Source organism: Dermacentor andersoni, chromosome 7, assembly GCF_023375885.2.
Source record: "Dermacentor andersoni chromosome 7, qqDerAnde1_hic_scaffold, whole genome shotgun sequence".
NCBI lineage: Eukaryota > Metazoa > Arthropoda > Arachnida > Ixodida > Ixodidae > Dermacentor > Dermacentor andersoni.
Window position 1 is genome coordinate 78,547,764 of NC_092820.1, and position 18,622 is coordinate 78,566,385.

Below are 18,622 nucleotides of genomic sequence, written 5' to 3' on the forward strand. Positions count from 1 at the left end.
TGGGTTATTCTAGAACGGGCGACAATTTTACTTCGACAATTTTTTCAGTGCCAACAGAGAGGGACGATGAAAAACGGTGGTGATCGCTCACCTCTGTAACCACTTGGTAGGCATTGTTGACCCCTTCTCGGATGTCAACAGGCAGGTTGTTGGGGACGGTACGGTGGCGCCGGTTGTGAGACTCCACAAGCATGCTGGGGCCCGGCGACAGCATGTCGTACGCCAGCTCGGCAACACCCTGCGAAGGTCATGCCAGTCGCGAGTCACAGAGTGGCAACGACAGAGCTGCCATGGTTGCGAACTCAAGGATCACGTGTCACTAAGCTGATTGGCCTTGCATACTACCCTTTGTCACACAGCACCCGCCAATGACCTTTTAACCCTTTCGCTGTCACGGACGTACCGGAGCGTTCTTTATAGTGCATTCAAAATTTCGTGCCTGAGCGCGAAGCTGGCGCTCCTGGACTGGCCTCGTCATCTGTTGACTCTTTCTATAAGTTCGTAATTTCGCCCCACCTGTGTGAGTACATGTATTGAAGAGTACGGTGCGACTGCCACAAGCCCCTTTCTTTTTGCTGAGTGGCGCGGTGGCTCCGCGTTCACTGTATCATGCGTCGCGCTCGTGTGGTTATGGTTCAAGGGTTGTTCTGCCGTCTCCACTGGTTTGAAGGTTTTTATTTTTCTTCTGTTGATGTGTCTGCTACGGCGCGTCAAGTTGCGAGGCACACTCCGAAAAGAGTGGCTCTATTGCTGCTTTCGCTTTCTCGCCGCACCCTCGCTTCCGACTTGCAGCAGTAAACGTAAAGCCCATCGAACTTTGTTTTAGCCTTTTTCCATCTCCCTCTGTTTTCTTGATCAAGCAACGTCCCCATTTCTCTCCGCTGTGCGGGCGACTGAAAGCGCATCCTCCCTACGCGTGGTTACTTTCGGATGGCTGAGTGCGCAGGACCTTCATCTGCTCATTGGAGCAGTAGCTCAGGTCCGATTCAGAATACGAGCCGAGCTCGGATTCAGACTCGGACAGAGTCTCATGCGAGGAAGAGATGAGTTCCGCATCGCCAGATTAAGACGTTGAACAGATGTTATAGTCAGGCTGATGATGATGATGATGATGTTCACTAACAGCTGCAGAACACTGAAATGTGCATATTGCATTGACTATGTTATTTGTATACCAATCATAATAAAAAATAAATTGCTATGTCCATTCCCTGTTATGCTCGTTCCCTGAAACTAAGCCGACACTGGGGTGCGTCACGGCCAGAAAGGTGCGACAGCGAAAGGGTTAATCCAGGTGGTGGTGGTGGTAATAACAACTTTATTGAGACTCTGCTCAGTTATGATCTGGCAGGCCCGAGTCCTAGAATGGCCCCTCACGAGGAGCGACCCTTTCGGCCCAGGCAACGAGGGCTTTTTGTAGTTTTTGATCCGGCGTTCTGAGCAGCTCTTCCCACGTCTGTTGTGAGGGAGCTGGCAGGAGCGACCTGGGAGGGGGTAAGCCCTCGCACCCCCAAAGAATGTGATTTTGGGTAGCCAATGTTTGATTTGTGCAGTTTTGACATATTGGGTTCCATTGCCCGTTGGTAATTATGGCTAGCCAATGAGGGCTGGGGAACGATTTAGTTTGGATTCGATGCAGGATCGAGGCTTGCGCTCGCGCGAGGCTTGCGTTTGGAGGCGGGTAGATTCGCCTTTTTTGCTTGTAATAGTTTGTTATTTCGTGGTATGTCGTCGGTGCCTCATCCATGGGATCCGAGTCTGAGGGGCACACCTCCCGGTTGATTAGACCTCGGGCTACCCAGTGCGCCTCCTCATTCCCTTGATTCCCCGAATGGGCAGGGACCCATACGAGTTCAACAGTGTTTTCATTATTAAAGTCCCGTAGGACTCGCGCTGCACAGACGCCTATGCTGCCTCTCGAAAAGTTGACTATTGCCCTTTTGGAGTCGCTTATGATAGTTCGCACGGAGGGATTCATGATGGCCAAAGCAATGGCAGTCTCTTCCGCTTCCACGGTGGACGCTGTTTTTATGGTCGCGGCGTTGAGGATACTTCCCTCTCCGGTCACGACGCTCACTACTTAAGTTTGGTGATTTTGCTTTGCTGCATCGACATAAGCGGTGTGCTGGTTGCTTTGGTACCTTTCTTGAAGGGCCTTGGCTCTGGCAGACCGCCTCTTATCGTGTCTCCCAGAGAGCATGTTCTTAGGTAACGGTTTTATAACCAAACGGCGTTTGACCGCACCGAGTAATGTTGTTCTTCCTGCTGAATTCATAACGGGATTCAGCCCGAGTTTGCTTAGAATAACCCTGCCAGTTGTGGTGCGGGAGAGTCGTTCACGTTGGGCTGTTTTATGATCCAGGGCAGGCCATTTGTCAAAGTACCATATTTGATAAGTCCTTATTGTGTAACTCGATGAGTGCTCTCAAGAAATAAGTAAAGTTGCTGCTTGTTGTGTTCTTCCATCCTCACATTTCCTTAACTTGTGAAAGCAAGAGTTCTCCAAATATGTCTGAAATGAACTTTCTGGAGCAGAAATATCTGTTTCAGAGCAGTCGGAACTGGGCAAAAGTTCATACTAGAGCAACCACAAGCAGAGAAGCGCACCATATTTATTCAAATAAAAGGCAAGGTATTTTCCCAAAATTCTTAGCCTCGAATCACCCCCGGCCTAAAAGGTGAGACTGATAGATTCAGTTACTATTTTAATATGGCAGCAGCAGTGCCACATATCTGCCAATCCAGATCTTAGACGGCAGCATAAATTATAGCAATAAGCCTTGGAAGGCGATGCAGTAGCTTATTTTTGCGCATATACTCGCACAGAGAATTTTTTATTAGATTTAAAGGCAGGGTGTGGATTATATGCAAATTTTGCCTCGAGGTGTGGCTTCACAGCAGCATGAGTTTTACTTTATGGTGTAGCTCCAGAGCAGCATGGCAAATGCTGCCATAAACCCATACGAGCTTGTCGGCAAGCTTCACAGTTGAAGAAAAATTTAGTCCTGGTCCAGGGATCAAACCCAGGACCAACGCCTTTCGGGGCAGTTTCTCTACCATCTGAGCTAACCAGGGAGCTAGCAGATTACAGAGAAAGGCAGAATTAATTGACAACACAAAGTGCAGGGATACTGGAATACGGCACATCAGTTCTGCAAAGTTTCTGTGGGGGGTTTCCTTTGTAGCACTGTGCTACTCTTGGACAGATGGCAACTTACCACTTTCATAAAACCTCCTTCATCTTGCATATTTTTGAAGAACTGATTTGCCGTAAGTGCAACATTTTGTTCACACCTGCATGAAGACTATCAGTTCTTTTTTAAAGCAAAGCTTTCTTTACCTCTTGCTTCGACTTTTGTGCTGCTGCTGTGTTCTTGCATGCCTCATCGGGGGGGTGCTTTCGAACGTGTATACACATGGCAGGAGCATGGCAGAGAGGAAAGTTGATACGAGAGACTTGTGTCGACCTTCCCATCACATGTGCACAATGCACTCTGGAACTTCTTGGGTGTCACCACATTAGCCTCTTGGCAGCTGTAATTGTCCATGATCCCCATCAAAAGCATTGCAGAAACTGCAGCGCTTACCTTCCTACTCATGTGAAAATGCAGAGGGAACGTGAATAGAACTGTAGGAAGGAAGGGGGGGGGGAGGCGGAAAACGGGTAGACCTCGCAAGTGAATTACAGCCTTGCTACTTTCACAGTTCCCATACAGAGGGAGAGGGTGGGAGAGGGAAAAGATGACGGGAGAATATATGGAAACGGCGGTTGTAGGCAAACTGACCTTACAATACGGTACACCTTCGCTATTTCTGAAAAATAAACATGCAACTGTCAAGTGGACAACTGACGCAGGGTGTGCATATGCAAAGCCACACAAAAAGACCATAAGGTCTAACACTACAGAAGTTGTCGCACATTAAATCAACACTTCTGTGCCCGCCGTGGTAGCTTAATGGCTGTTGCAATGCTCGAGGTCATGGGCTCGATCCCGATCGCAGCAGTCACATTTCGACGAGAGCGAAATACAAAAACAGTAGTGCAATTAAATTTAGGCTCACTTTAAACAACAACAGGGTTTCAAAATTAATCCAAAGTCCGCCGCCATGGCGTGCCTCATAATCCGATCATGGTTTTGGCACGCACAGCCCGATATTTCAATTAAACTTGAGAACACTTCTGCCACAACGCAATGTGCCGTGTGAGGTAGTGATAATGCTCCACCCTCCCGGAGGTTATAACAATGGCAAACAACAACACCTTAAGCAAACACGTCTCCCTGTGTGTTCTGTGTACTACGTAGACAAATAGCAATGTTGCACACAAGGTAACGTTTAACATGCAACTCCCAACTCTGGTACTGGACTAAATGCTGAAGGAATTGCACATTCGCTGTCACCATCACAGCTAATTATCGTCAATTAAATAAAACGGCATAGAAGGCTTTGCTTCTATCGATTTTGTTTCTTCCTCCAGCGTAGTTAAGAACGTGCGACGCGCAACTAGACAACACAGCAAGACTCGCTAGCACTGACCTGCACGGTCTGGACGACTTTGTTGGTGAGCTCGAGGCAGGCCATGGCAGTTGAGATGGTGAAGGAGTTGGCGCCCCGCTGCAGGCCGCGCACAATGCGGCCGTCCCGTCGGTACTGTTCCACAGGCATCCACACCAGGTCCCGTAAGCCGCTAACTATGTGGGTCAGAAGGGCACAACGTTTTAGTTGAGGCAAAGTTGCCAGATACAGCTGAACCTCGTTATAACCAAGGCCGCTATCTTGTACATGTTCGAAAAGCCGACGTTCGATTTCGCCTCACGCGATTGGACTAGATTGGCCTAGGCCGTGATATCGGCGCAGCCTGGACAATCGCGTGATGCGAAATCGAACGACGGCTTTTCAAACGTGTACAAGATAGCGGCCCAAGTTGCATTCGACCTGGAAATGCCCCAATTATATCCAATATTCGCTATAAGCATATTATCTGTTACATGCCAATATCAGTGAGAAACAGTTTAGATTTACTTTGTTACATCCATGTTTCATACATCAAAGTTTGGCTGTAGTACACAACCAGAATGGTCCATGTTGGTCCACTGGAGGCCTTAGGCTTGTCACCAAGGGGGATCCTAGACTGATGTACAGTGAAACTTTGTTACTACGAACACCACATTAACGAGCTTTTCAGAAATCCTCTGCTGAGTGCTTATAGTTTCAATGTAAAAATATTTCAGTACTACAAGTTTCAGAATACTGAGTGTTCAGAATAACGATCGCTATTCAGTTTCCAGGTTATGTTAACAACACCTCTGCACTACGCACTAATAATGCCAAATTTGGGGATTCTTAGATTTCCGTGTATCCTTTATGGCAGCCAGAACAGGAGGCTAGCAGATGACAAGGCGCAAAAGCGGACGGTGTGGCGTATGGGTTTGGATAACCTGAGGCGGCGCCGGAGGAAAACAACGCTGAGAAGGGACTTTATTGTGGAGGCAGCAACACATCAGGTTTTGCGAGTGCATGCTCCGCCGAAACAAGTGTCGGCTAGAAATGGGGGCGCGTCTCTTCTTTCTTTCACCCTTCTTTCTGCACATGCCTCTTCTGTCTTTCGTGCTTCTTTCTGCGGCCGTACCAGCTACGCACGCAGAGTAGTGGAACCTCCAAGCTCGCGTGGATGCTACACAGTCGCACACAGACGCATGTCAACAGCGTCTCATGTTGACGTCGATTCTCGCCGAGTGGGCACGGTAACACTCCCCGCCAGAACACCCTGCCCGAAGAAGCTGCTGACCGAGGCAGAGTTCGAGGAGCACAAACGTAAGCTCGCCGAAGCTACAAAAAAGGCAATGTATGCATCGGTGTCTTGCACTGGCAACAATTCATGCAACGCTTCGCATTACGAAAACGTCAACTACAGTTGAGTCGGCCGAATTTTCTGGTTATGTTTTCTGCTCGTGCTTTTTTCCAGAACGAATGAATGAGGTTCTCCTGTATTTCAGTTCAAATCTAGATCAACAAGGCGAACTTTAAATACCGAATGACCACTTCAGGTGATGTCGCTTTCAATGCATGCAAGTTAGTAATCCGGGGAATTCTGTAGGTTACTTGCCCTACAATTTCGTTTTCCAATGAAAAGCTCTTCTCCACAAACTAAACCAAGGTCCCAGGCCTGTTCAACAACAGTATTCATGTCAGAGTTACGATCTAATGCAGCCACAAAATTCCGTATAATGATCACTGCGTGCACTGCTGAAGTATTTGGCGTAGTTAGTGCAAGCGGCAAGTAAAGTAAAGTGCAAGTAAAGAACGTCAACAATGCAATAAAAATGGCATGCAGTTTCAACCTTGTCACAATCGGACAGCGTTCGCAGTAACAGACCTGCAACCACGTCAACTGAAACTGCCATTACTTTCAAGCTAGACTTCTCTAGCCCCATTCCAGATTTCACCATCAGTGCTGCAATAGCAATTGCCATTTGTCCGTCTGCGTTGTAGGAGTGTACTTTACGCCAAAGCAGGCTGACAACAAAGCATGTTTCACTCACAAAGCTGCACAAACGAGTGCATGGGACCCACTCCACCGAGCACGCTTGGCACCTGGTTTTTCTTGATGTCGTTGAGCCACTCGTTGATCGCAAAGGCGACCAGCTTGTCAAAGCCCAACAACCTGCAATAAATATTTGCAACCAGGGAATTAAAAAAAAAAAAGAAGAAACAAAGTGGCAGAGCAACTACAGTTGGCATCACATGGAAAGCTAAAGTAACAGACCGATATAGCAGGCGAATTATGTAGAAGAAAAGAAGGGGAAGGCGAAGTGGCCAAAAACATTCAGTTTTCTAAAAAAATTTTCTAGACGGAACTCTGGTGTTACGATCATTCAGCTGCCACGAGAATGATGAGTAGCACATGAATTCGTTTAATCTCTGTACTTGTAGCTTGCAATGTTCCTGTAACGTTACAGTCGAACCCACATACAACGATCCCAGACATGACTGATCTATTGGTTATCATGACGACATTTCAGTGCACTTGTTATTTTCCTGCTCTACCTATCGAAGCTGCATTCAGATGCAATGCACATTCTTTACAGTGCCCTATGTTGCAATGAACACTTCAAACTGCGACGAAGATACGACATACTAGATTGGCAAGCGTTGTGCAACATAAGAGTTTCATACAATTACTAAATGAAACAGTGGTGCTAGTGTTTATGGGAGCGGCAAGTGCATGGCACTTCTTCATACAATTACTAAATGAAACAGTGGTGCTAGTGTTTATGGGAGCGGCAAGTGCATGGCACTTCAGCCAGCATGGGAATGATGGTTACTGCATGGAATTGCCTAAACTTTGTCTTTTTCCAGCTTTGACTGGCTTCTTGACATTGAATACTCATTATTTTCAACAATACAGCATTATAAATAATTAAACATTAATAACGTTGTCTGACAGCTGGATTCGAAGACAGGATATTTTGCACAGAAGCTCAATATTGAAACAATCCTAGAACTCTTCGTTCTCATAACCAGAATTAGTGTACTAGAATCCACCTAAGTTCTGCTGACTGTAAAATAATCACTCGTTCTTGAAAAAAAATAGTGGACGTGCTCACGATTTTGAAATGACAGATTCACAGGAGGCGGCATTTTGATAAAAATATGACGCCAAATTCTCTTCGTTAGATTGACGTCACGCAGGAAATTTCAGACTTTTTAAATGGAAGTTTACAGCTACCATAAAAACCAAAATATAGGTAGGCTTTCTTTTTTTTCTTAAATTTAGTGAAAAGTGCAATGTCGTCTCATGGTGGTCTTTGGCATAATTTAAAATACTGTCTGGCAACTATCGAACAAGAAGAAAGAAGTATTGTTGAAAATTCGCAATCTTCTCAAACTCTGCAAATATATGCCTTGGGGTGAACAATTGGTGAATCTCTGCTTGGCCTTACGCTGCATTTGAATACGATGTAGAAGGCACGGAAGCAAACAGGAGCATGGTGGCACTTTGCCATTTTAGGTTTTCCACTAACAGAAAGCAAAATCGCGCTTCTTTTTATACCGAACTTCAAGATGCCATGGAGCATTTCTTCGCAGACATTGCAACCGAGCCCTCTCAGTAACAGAAGATTCGGTTCATTGCAAAGACAGTTCAATTCGCTCGTAAGCACACAGCAGGCATCGCTTTTATTTTTTTTGCGCATACAAGGGAGAAGAGATCGGGGATGGCTAAAGAACAGCTTACCCCTGCCTCGTTTGTAGCTTTTTGAGGGTGATCTCTAGGCAGTTCAGTTGACCCAGGCCCATCAACAGGCCTGCCAGTGCTCCCTGAAGAAGAGGAATGAGATAGGTAAGCATCCGGAATGGAACTTAAAGGCCAACAGCAACGAAATTTCACTTGGGCTGAATTGCCTATTAATGCTTAGCATATACTATCATTGTAAGCTTGGCAAAGCTGCAGGGCTGGTATTTCTTATTAGTAGCCTTTTATAGAGCACATAAACAGATGTGTGCACCTGCAGGGGAGCGGCAGCAATGTGGATTTGGCGAAAGTTTCATAACTGTACACAACTGCTGATCTCTCGGTTGAGCCTAGGCGCCCAGGCGCGTCGCTCACTCAACATTTGCAATCAGTGGGCGTCTCTCTTTCGGCATGCTTTCTCGTTGCGCACACAATTCGAGCTGCTACAAGAACGCCGACACGTTGCGCTGCCATCGGGTGCTTGAACACATTGTCGAACATGGCTGTGCAGTACAGAACGCTGTATAGAGGAAGGACGAACATGTGTTTCCTGTCCCAGCTCTAAGAGGTGAAGTGTGCGCCGTGACAGGCAAGTGCGACACAGACCAGCAAAACTGTACATAGCATGTAAACTAAAAAAAGCATGGGCTTGGTGCAAGGATAGACTGGGCCGGTCTAGAGGGTAGACCTCTCTATACCACGATAAGTAACCTCAGCTACTTATCCTTTACTACAGACGGCGGAAGTTGTTTGACCGTTTGACGAGTCCAGTATGTGTCAGGCAGCGGCTGGTGAAGTTGGTTACCTCAGGCTGGAGACCCAAAGATGGCTAAAATATTACGCTGCACTTGAAACGTTACCCGCAGCAGCATGGTGATCAGCTGTTGCTGCAGCGTAAGCACACAAGTGAGCGAGCGCTTAGTAGAAGGTGCAAACTTAAGTCGCATTGCAAGCATAAAATTTTCCACAGAGGCTACTGTATGTCTAAATTATTTAAAACTGGGCTTTTTATGCGGTCCAGAATTTCGTTGCTTTTAGCATTTAAATCATCTTTGCAAACAAGCAAGAAGCAGGCAGAACAACCTATATTATAGGTTTCCAAGAACACTTGCAGCGTATCAAAATAACTCGACAGCTTTAGTGACAATTTCAGCTAAACTGGAGCACAATTTAGCGAAAATTGAGCAACTTGTGTGCCACAGCTTAGCGACATGCTCGAAAAAACATGGCAGCACTGTATGTGGGTGTGCAAGGCTTGCGTTGGCTGGTGTTAAGCGGGCCTTCATCTAAAACGTGGACATGACTGCACAGGTAACGCATTCTTAAAATAAAATCTTCATAAAGGTTTTCGTTCACCAGTATTACATCAATTAACGAAGTTTACACACCTGCTGTGCATAGTCAAGTGATGAAAAGGAAGAACAGATGATAAACTGTTGCAACGCGAGCGTGGACCTTGTCATCTGTCCTCAAACTTTAGCAGCCTGCCGATACATTTTACGTTTCGTATAATTTTCACATTCAAGCACAAGTGGTGATTAAATAAAACATGTGTAATATTAAAGGTAAAACTGTTTTTGACATGTGGTCTTAACAAAGAATGAACTATTGCGACAAACGGAATGGTGCTAGCCAGGCACATCTTCAAGGTGCCCTGGCTTTCCAAGAACGCTGTCAGTCCGAGCCACCATATCCCGGCATCCCCATGCATACAACAGCATCACAGTGCCAGTTATACCTACAGCGACATTTTGCGAGTGTCTGACCTGCACACGTTGCCCATCATGGAGGCCATGCACCGAGGCTCACACCACCGGCATGTGTTTACGCCGCTATACTACTGCGAGTGGCACTGTACTGCGATGCATGGAACGCGAAAATTTTGATGCATGCATACTAGAGGGAATCGCTTAACACTACCAGGCTTGCTGTGGAAAAATGTGCCTCATTCAACCCTGTATTACATTCAGAACCATTAACTACATTATACTGTGAGACATTTGCAACATTACAATAATGAGGCATTAGAACAGACATTTGTGGCCACATTATATTTGTGCACATACAATATACACATGAATACTGCCTGCGAAAGCAGCTCAAACTCACCTGTTCCATGAGTACCCGCTTGCCATGGTAATCTATCCGAATGGGGACGTCCGGCGTGAACACGAATGACCTGTAATGAGAGGGAGTATCAATGAACACCATGCGCAACTGCTAAATGCACCCCGTCCTGGCCCCAGGAGCACAGATTAGTGCACAACTAATGGATGCAACCAATGCAATAAGGGCCACTATTAGAGCAGAATGTGTACATGCCAACTACACAAGTCGTAGTTCTTTTACTTCTGTAAAACAACTGACATTTCCAAAGAACTCAGGTCTAGGCACATTCAACTTGCTAAAACATCTGTTATATAGCGACGCAATTTTCCTGTGGAACATACGGCAAGCATTTGCGTGCAAAAAGCAACCCTACTGGAGGCAATGTATAAAAATACAGATTGAAAAATCTGCACTTTTGCACTGTATAGATCCGCATAGACCTCCTCCAATCCCGTGCAGTTTCATAACTGTATGCAATGGCAGTAACGCAATGTCACAAGGGCAACACGACGAGGGCATAAGGTGTCTTATCAATGTGAAGCAAGATATTTTTTCATAATGGCTTGCATCATTATGAAAAATCAGCGCAATACCAGCAAGGTCGACAGAAAACAAACTATGACAGTTGACTCCATCTGTCCTGCCTTCTTTGACACAGTGCACAGTATTAATTATCTAGTGTTTGATAGACAGTTCTTGGTGATCTGCACCACTGCCATGCCAGCCAAACCAAGGAAACAACATCTTAATTAAGGAATCAAGTTTGACAACACAACCATTGTGTGCAAAAAGAAATTTTCAATTCTTGCAGATATATGTTGTGGGGGTTCCACTCTGCATGCGGCTAGGGCTGAAGGCGAGCTCCGGATCTAGCCCCATGCAGTCGCTTTGTGTTACTCCCCAACCCGTAGCGCGGGAATCGCGGCTACGTCAGGTTCGAACGAATAAGGCAACCAGCGGCGTCAACTGTAAGAACGTTTATTGCTACCGGCAATAAAGAACACTGGCAGAGGGGCGTCCTCTCTGTAATAGTAATAAATAGGCTGGCCTGGTTGCCTGGGATAGTCAGGCAACGTGGTCACTCACGGGTAGCGGCAGGTACTCCAGTCCGCCAGGTTATGGGTCCGGCCTCAGAGAGAGGGTCTCCCCCGGTCGTGCTGTTTTGTACCTTTTTACCTGGGCAAGGGGAATGTCCTCCTCGCCCGTCAGCTACCTGCCCGCGAGTCGGGGAGGAAGGGCGAGCGCGCGTCGCGAGAGCGAGAGACAATCGGGAAAGGGCATAGTGCGCTTCTCCCCCGTCTATGCCGGCTCTCGACGCGACGGCGCGGGGGAAGATGGGCGCATGTGCTCCCCACAACATGCATGATGTGCATGCACACCACGAGAGTAAACACAGCATATAGCATTTTTTTTTTTTTTCACATCTGGCATTTCCAAATGATTCAACTCAACTTGCCTTATGTACATTGGCATCGGGATAGAATTGGAACTCGAGCTCGTCGGCGAAACGATGCACTCAGGTGGACAGGGCTCGTCACTTGCGAAGGCCACGTGCCGCTCGGGGTCGGCTGACGTCACGCTGTTAGCAGCAGAGGCATGCCTGACATCTGCAGCTGCGGGGAGGGAATTGAGACAGTAGCGGAGACCGTGCGACAAAATTAACTAAGGAAACTATTAGACTGTAAGGAAAGTGATGCACTGCAAGTACACCTAAAATCTGCGACAAGAAGTCGTAACTTTTGCACGGAAGCAGCAATGGTCACCTTCACAAAGAGCCCACTGGCATTCTGAACATCAGCAGCTTCTGCATGGAAAGCTAGCTTCTGCACAAAATTCCGTTTTGTGGCCGAGACCAATATTTGCATTACATGGCACATACAATCTTGCTGCAACCTGAGCCCGAGCTTCGAATAAATCAGTTACTCAAACAAATTCCTGCTTTACCTTGCGAATTTTTTACAACTTAAATGTGTCATTAGCTTGTTTTAAATACTTTGTTTTAAAATTCATCCTCACACTGCTATTCCCGGTCAACTCAGGTGGCACGGCAAACACCGGTCAGGTGCGATTCCACGTTCATCAAGCCACTGTGACCAAGAATCAGAACTTCCAGCTCATGCTCCACAGCAGATTGTGGTGGTCGCCAAGTTGCCCTGACTGATTGTTTCAACGTTGCAATGTGGCAGCCTCCTCACCTCTTAAGGTCGCCAACTCCGGAGAATCGGCTCGTGGCGAAGATGGAGAGACTGGTGGGTTGGAGGACAAGCCTGTGAAGAACTGAACCAGGAACAGCACAGCATCCTGCATGAGGAAAACAAAGTGCACACAACTTGTGTAGTCATCTTTCACTAGTCACCTGAAAAGCCATCAACACACTGCTTTTGCTAGTAACCAGAATAGAGGGGGTGGAGGGTGGGGGGGGGGGTGTCCGTACCTGGTCAGCGTTGATTCTCAGTGGCTTGATTGACACCCTTATTTCACACTCCTCGGTGCACGGAGCCTTGAGGTCGGGCCTGACGCGTACGCACTTGACACTGACCTGCAGAGGTATGTTTCAGGCATCTGACAGTGTCAGACAAACCTACTCAAAAGAAGATACATCAAAAGAACTACCAGGGGTAGCTTCACAGCAAACAAAAATGCACTGCAGTGAAGGCTGCTTCCAAACGTGAACTTTGGGTATGACTCCATGCACTTCTAGAGAGAAGGCCACCACGTGCAACGCCATGGCAAAGCGGTGAAGTCTACCGCATCTAACTGCGCATTACTCAGGCCTTTAGCGTAATGCCTCTGCCATCCCCGCTCTGTAGTTTCCAGCACACTAGTAGGGATGAAAAGAGAAAGTGGTAGATTGGTGCAGTAACTACCTCCAACTCCACTTATACTTGGATTTGCAAAATTCTTGCAGCAGAATATTTGCGAGGCGACGTCTTTAAATAGTGGGGCCATTCTATGAATAGTCTATAACCTCATAATAACAAAGTTGAAGGGGGAGCCGAAATTACTTCGTTATATTCATTATTGCTACTTACTCCAATATATATCCACCAGGGCGCACAAATGTACAGATGGAAATGAGAAGGCCGCTTTGCGGCCTGTGGAACCACGACACGGCCACAAATGCGATGAAATTTGAACAAAGCAACAAAAGAATCTTCGGCGTGTGCAACATGCGACTTTTTAGCACCTGATGTGTTAGACTTTAGATAGCTGCCTTCTGTTCCATTATGATAGTCTTTCGCGTCTGCTTTCCACTTGGCTCGTCACGGTCAAGCAGCACGTGGTGCACAAAACAGTGGTCCACTGTATGATTGGCAAGGCAAGTGAACTTCAATTCATGGCCTCCGAGATTGCAACGATGACAATGCGATCTCGGAGGTCATGCCCAGCCACCAGTCCATGCGGCGTGCCGCAGGGAGAGGCAGAAGTGAACGCACGGCCTGGGTGTGACCCCTGAAATTGCGGCAAGGAAATCTTGGACGCCAGGCCCAGCTGCGACTGCCTGTGCGGCACGGCACGCTTTAGAGAAAAATGAATGCACTAATTTGTCGCACCACCGCACATATCTGTGCAGCATGGTGCTGATTGCGCTGCAGAGATCTTGGAGGCCGCGCCCAGCTGTGCCTGCTTGCACGGCATGCCGCACAGAACTAAATGCATCGACCTTTCGCACCGCCGCACATAGCCACGCAGCGTGGCGTGGCTCGTGCAAAAGAGAGAGGTCAGTCGAAAGGTGCAATAGTGAGCCACTGCTTGTGCATAGGTGAGCAGCTACGCGTGGCGGTGAGAAAGACCAGTGATGTTCCGTGGCTTATTTGACGTGGGGACACGAGACCATTGAACTGCCGGGGCGAATGAGTGCCGAACCCTGCAGAAAGCTTTGTACTCAGCATGCAGCGGTAGGGTATTTTTTTGGTTTTTGAGATAAATCTATCGATATATCCATTGGCAGGACAGTTTCACTTCGTTAAAGCAATCTTTTAAATACATGGATCTCAATGGGGATTTCGAGGGGAATTTTATTTATTTCGTTATATCCATTTTCGTTGTACGGAGGTTCAAGTGCAGTTAGAAGTCTTTCTGGGCCCCTTCAAGAGCAGCATTATAGCAGAAAAAGGCACATTTAACGAGGTCGCTTATAAATGCAACCTGTGTTAGTTGCCCCTTCATTTCCCATGCAGTTTCCCCAACATTTAGTGCAGGTAATATTTACAATAAAGTAAAACAGAAAAGGATTTCGATGTTAAGTAACAAAATTGCAGGGTGGGGTTTCATCAAGTTAAACATCTCAACTACCTTTACAATGCGTAAAAAACCGCACACAGATGAGATGAGATGCAGGTGAGAGGGGTGGTAACACTGACCATGTTGGCGTGGGACTGCCTTGGCTTGGCCTCCGAGGCGTACTGATAGAGGAACTTGTTGATGCGCGATGAGGCCAGCCGGTCACAGACTTCGACATCCTGGATGAGCAGGACCTGGCGCGATGCATAGTATGTGTCCTCTGGGTACACCTCATGTTGGAATCGGATCTGGAAACGCAGCATGCAAGAGCCATACCCGATGTTAGCTATCTGGTGAAAGTTCGTTCATTCAAGCAAACTTTATGTAGACTTCTAGCTACATGGTACCCTTCAAATGTGGCCAAACTTGAAAGACACCTAAGGGCACCTTCAGAGTGGTGTACTGTAGTGCCCCACACTAAAGGTGCCAAGCTGTTTGTGGTCACATGTTCAATAAATAATAAAATGTGCCAAGAGGCACAATCTGGTGTTTAACGAAGCCCTCAGATAGTAGAGCACTGCGGTGAGAGGTCGCACAGCTCGGGCAATGCAGGCACAAGGCTTAGACCAAATCGTCCTTTTCTCAAAGCAGCGCATACTGCTCGTTCTTCTCCAGTACGATAAACTCCCTGGAGATAAAAGCAACTGTCCCGGCAACCTATCGAAAGGATAGTACAGGTGGGTCAAAGCAAGGCCTTAGCCACTGAACATGTATGAGGGGTTCCACTGTACAGTTCACAGGAGACTTTTAAGTGACCATACAGTAGGGACCCTGATACTTGGAAACGAGTTCGGATGAAAGTCCAGGGCTGGCAGCGGGAACCCAAAGCCAGACTAGCAAGTCGGGCGCACAGGGTGCAAGAGCGGTGGGAGTATCCCAACAGTGCTTCTAGTGCTGCTGGTCTTCCGAAGAGAATGTGCACGTAAGTTTTCGGCACTCTTCCGCATGTGCAGCAGCTTGGGACAGGGTGGTGGACTCCAATGTGCAGGAAGGCTCACGTCCGTAAAGAAGAAAGAGATGGGGGAATACTATAGCGGTCTGCATGGGGCTATTATATGCATATGTCACAAAAGGTAGAACACATTCCCAACTGGTCTGGTCAGATAAATAAGTCTACGAATAAATAAGTAAAATAAAGAAATGAAAAAATTTGGCAGAAACCATTTCACGATGACTGTCAACGGTAATGTGTTCGCACTGAATTAATATAGCACCACAATGTATCGCCACCGTCGAAACGAATTATGTGTGAGGCGTGTACTTCAGCGAGACTCCCCTTTCACGCTTTCCTAAAAACACTCTGCACCATTTGGCACCGCCACGAAGCCTGGGGTGGCATCCAAAATGCATGGGGCGCATCGGTGCATGCGAACGCCGAGAACTTCGTCATGCGGCAACCAGGCTCCTCTCTCGCACTTCTTTCTGAACACGCTGCACCATCTGGTGGTGCTGCCGAGAAGTCCGTGCGTGGCCTCGGAGACGAGAGGCGTGGCGTGCCGGTGCCTGCTGATGCTGAGAATTGTTCCCCCGCTTGCTGCACACTCAGTGGCGCGTACTCTGTGACCTAAGTTCGCAAGACATTCGCTGAAGAGCGGCACGTACCCAGTGCATTCACAGTGCAACTCGCTAAAGCGTTCTCGTAAAAGGCATCAATTGAAAAGCGGCACATACCCGGTGCGTTTGCGGCACAGCCTGCAAATGTGTCGGGTTGCTGTCCTTGAGGAACCCTTCCGACACGGGTTCGGTACCGCTCACTGTCACAGAAATTTAAGGAATCTTTTTCGCGATTGTAGAGCAGCACATTCCCACTGGCACATACCTATTTACCCAAGTTGGCATCAAATGTGTTCATTGAAGAGTGTGGCACACACCTACCGGCACATGCCTAGTGGCCCAAGTTAGCATCAAAGAGGTTCTTTGAAGACCAGCAGAGAGTGAATGGCACATACCCGGAGCCCCGTGTCGGCACCAAAGAGTTTTCCAACAGCGGTGCCTACCCAGCCCCACATCTATGGTGACCCATGTTGGCATTCAAGGGCTTCACTGAAGAGAGGCACATATGTACACATTGGCACGTACTCAGTGACCCAAGTTGATCTGATGGTTGTTTTTTGAACCCTGTTACCTCAGCACAGCAGCCCGATGTGCTACCATTCGACCATAAACTACCCAGAGCCCTAGGTATGAGGGAAAACGGTTAGACACAAATATGAATACATAGACACAAACATACATACATACAAACATACATACATACAAACATACATACATACAAACATACATAAATACAAACATATAGATAGCCCCAGGAAAGTGTGCCAAGTACCCAAAGAATGCTAATGCATGAATAAGTAAATTAACAGAAGATTGAGGAGCACAGCCAAGGTTGCAAGAGGAAAGGAAGAGAAGGCTTGACCAGAGAAAAATGCACAGGCAAGGAGACCATCGTAAAGATCAAAGAAGCAAAAACAAAGCTCTTCGAAGAGAAAGCGGCAAAGCGTGCTGGAGAACAAGATAAAGGCCAAGATACTCAAGCATGGATGATCAAGTGATACCGCAGAGCAGAAAGAATGTTATCAAGGACAGTGAATCCATGCAAAAGTGGGACAAATCCACATGAGTGAAAACGCTCGTAGCAAAATTGATTGCTGAAAATTACAAACTGAGGAAACAGGGTCAAGCAAAGTTACAGGAAATGCTTGCATCTGCATAACTGAATGCAGAACAGCATCTAATTACTAAAAATGGAGACGTTTTTCAGCCGATCATCGTTTAGCACGTTAACAGCTAAAAAGTATGTGTTAAATTCGAGCCTCGCATCCTGCACGTTACGCAGGCCTATTTCATCATTGCTGCTGTCATTCCAGTGAGCCGGTGAACATAAAAATCCTGAAAAATCGGGTAATACTTGTAATCCTTGCAAATGTGGCTTGCATGGGGGGTGGGAAAGGTAACACTGCTGATGCAGCAGAAGCAGAGGCTGACAAGCAGAAAGCATCGCAAATGTAATCGCACACAGTAACATGTTGGCAGGCATGGTCAGTTAAGAACACAGACCCAGATGCAGCAAGTATGAATGGTTTTTGCTCAAACACCTTGTTCATGTGCAGTTCCATGAGCACGTCCTCACACCTGCCCGGACCGCCCTTTCGAGCCCTTCGGTGCCGGGGGGTCTGCGGCGGGGACTGCGGCTTGAACGGCAGCAACTCGATGGCTGGCGGACCATCCCTGCTGTAGCTCACATTGCCGATAACGGGCTCCAGAACAACATTTGCGTAGCTGAAATCGACAGAGCGACATGCTGCACAGGCGGTGAAGGGGGTGGTGATGATGATGAGGGTAGTAATGAAAACCTTGAAAGGAAACTGAGGACACTATAACGAGCGATAGGAAGGAACGTAGTGTTTCATTGATTGATCGGTTGATGCCTCCCCCATCCCCCACTCAACAGAGGTCCCAAAATGTACAAGGAAGGCTTTCTCGCAAAATAATTAGAACACCAATGCATTTACCAGCATGTTGGTGGATCAATATCAAGAAACCAGTGCTACAGGCTCTGAATACCTGCTAAGTGAACATGCCGTCAGCATCGACTGGTTTCAATTCTGCAAGTGAAGCATGCTCTCGAATGCTATTAATCAAAAAGCTAAGTGCCAAATCTTCCTAATTTAAACAGCAATTAATGATTTTATTTCCACCATAGCGAATGCCTTTATTGCGCTGTTTTTAAACATAACTACGTCTTGGCTGAAATACTACTGGATAAAAAGAAAGCAGCATGATTCAGAGAGCTGGAAGACCAGTCGAGCTGGAATCGTGAGAACTGACTGACTGATCAAGTATAATATTCTATGAAGTACAGTAGAACCTCGTTGATACAATCCCACTACGTATAATTTTACAGTGCCAACATTCCCTTATTGAGAACACAAATAATGACCTAATACAGTTACAATACAGTTTTTTTTACTGGTTCATATGTTGCCCGAAAACACC

General features: G+C 47.0%; 1 protein-coding gene across 4 annotated transcripts in view; it reads right to left on the bottom strand.

Annotated features, from left to right (window-relative positions):
- Window positions 1–18,622, bottom strand: part of Atg2 (Autophagy-related 2) — a 117,116-nt gene that overhangs the window by 5,548 nt on the left and 92,946 nt on the right. For all 4 annotated transcript variants that reach the window (XM_050181520.3, XM_055072764.2, XM_050181521.3 and 1 more), the window contains 10 exons: window positions 17,722–17,905; window positions 14,707–14,874; window positions 12,777–12,881; window positions 12,538–12,643; window positions 11,799–11,955; window positions 10,343–10,412; window positions 8,237–8,319; window positions 6,543–6,664; window positions 4,537–4,691; window positions 92–238 (listed from right to left, as the gene is read on the bottom strand). In XM_050181520.3, the coding sequence (XP_050037477.2) occupies window positions 92–238; window positions 4,537–4,691; window positions 6,543–6,664; window positions 8,237–8,319; window positions 10,343–10,412; window positions 11,799–11,955; window positions 12,538–12,643; window positions 12,777–12,881; window positions 14,707–14,874; window positions 17,722–17,905 (1,297 nt within the window). The remainder of the gene's footprint in view (window positions 1–91; window positions 239–4,536; window positions 4,692–6,542; window positions 6,665–8,236; window positions 8,320–10,342; window positions 10,413–11,798; window positions 11,956–12,537; window positions 12,644–12,776; window positions 12,882–14,706; window positions 14,875–17,721; window positions 17,906–18,622) is intronic.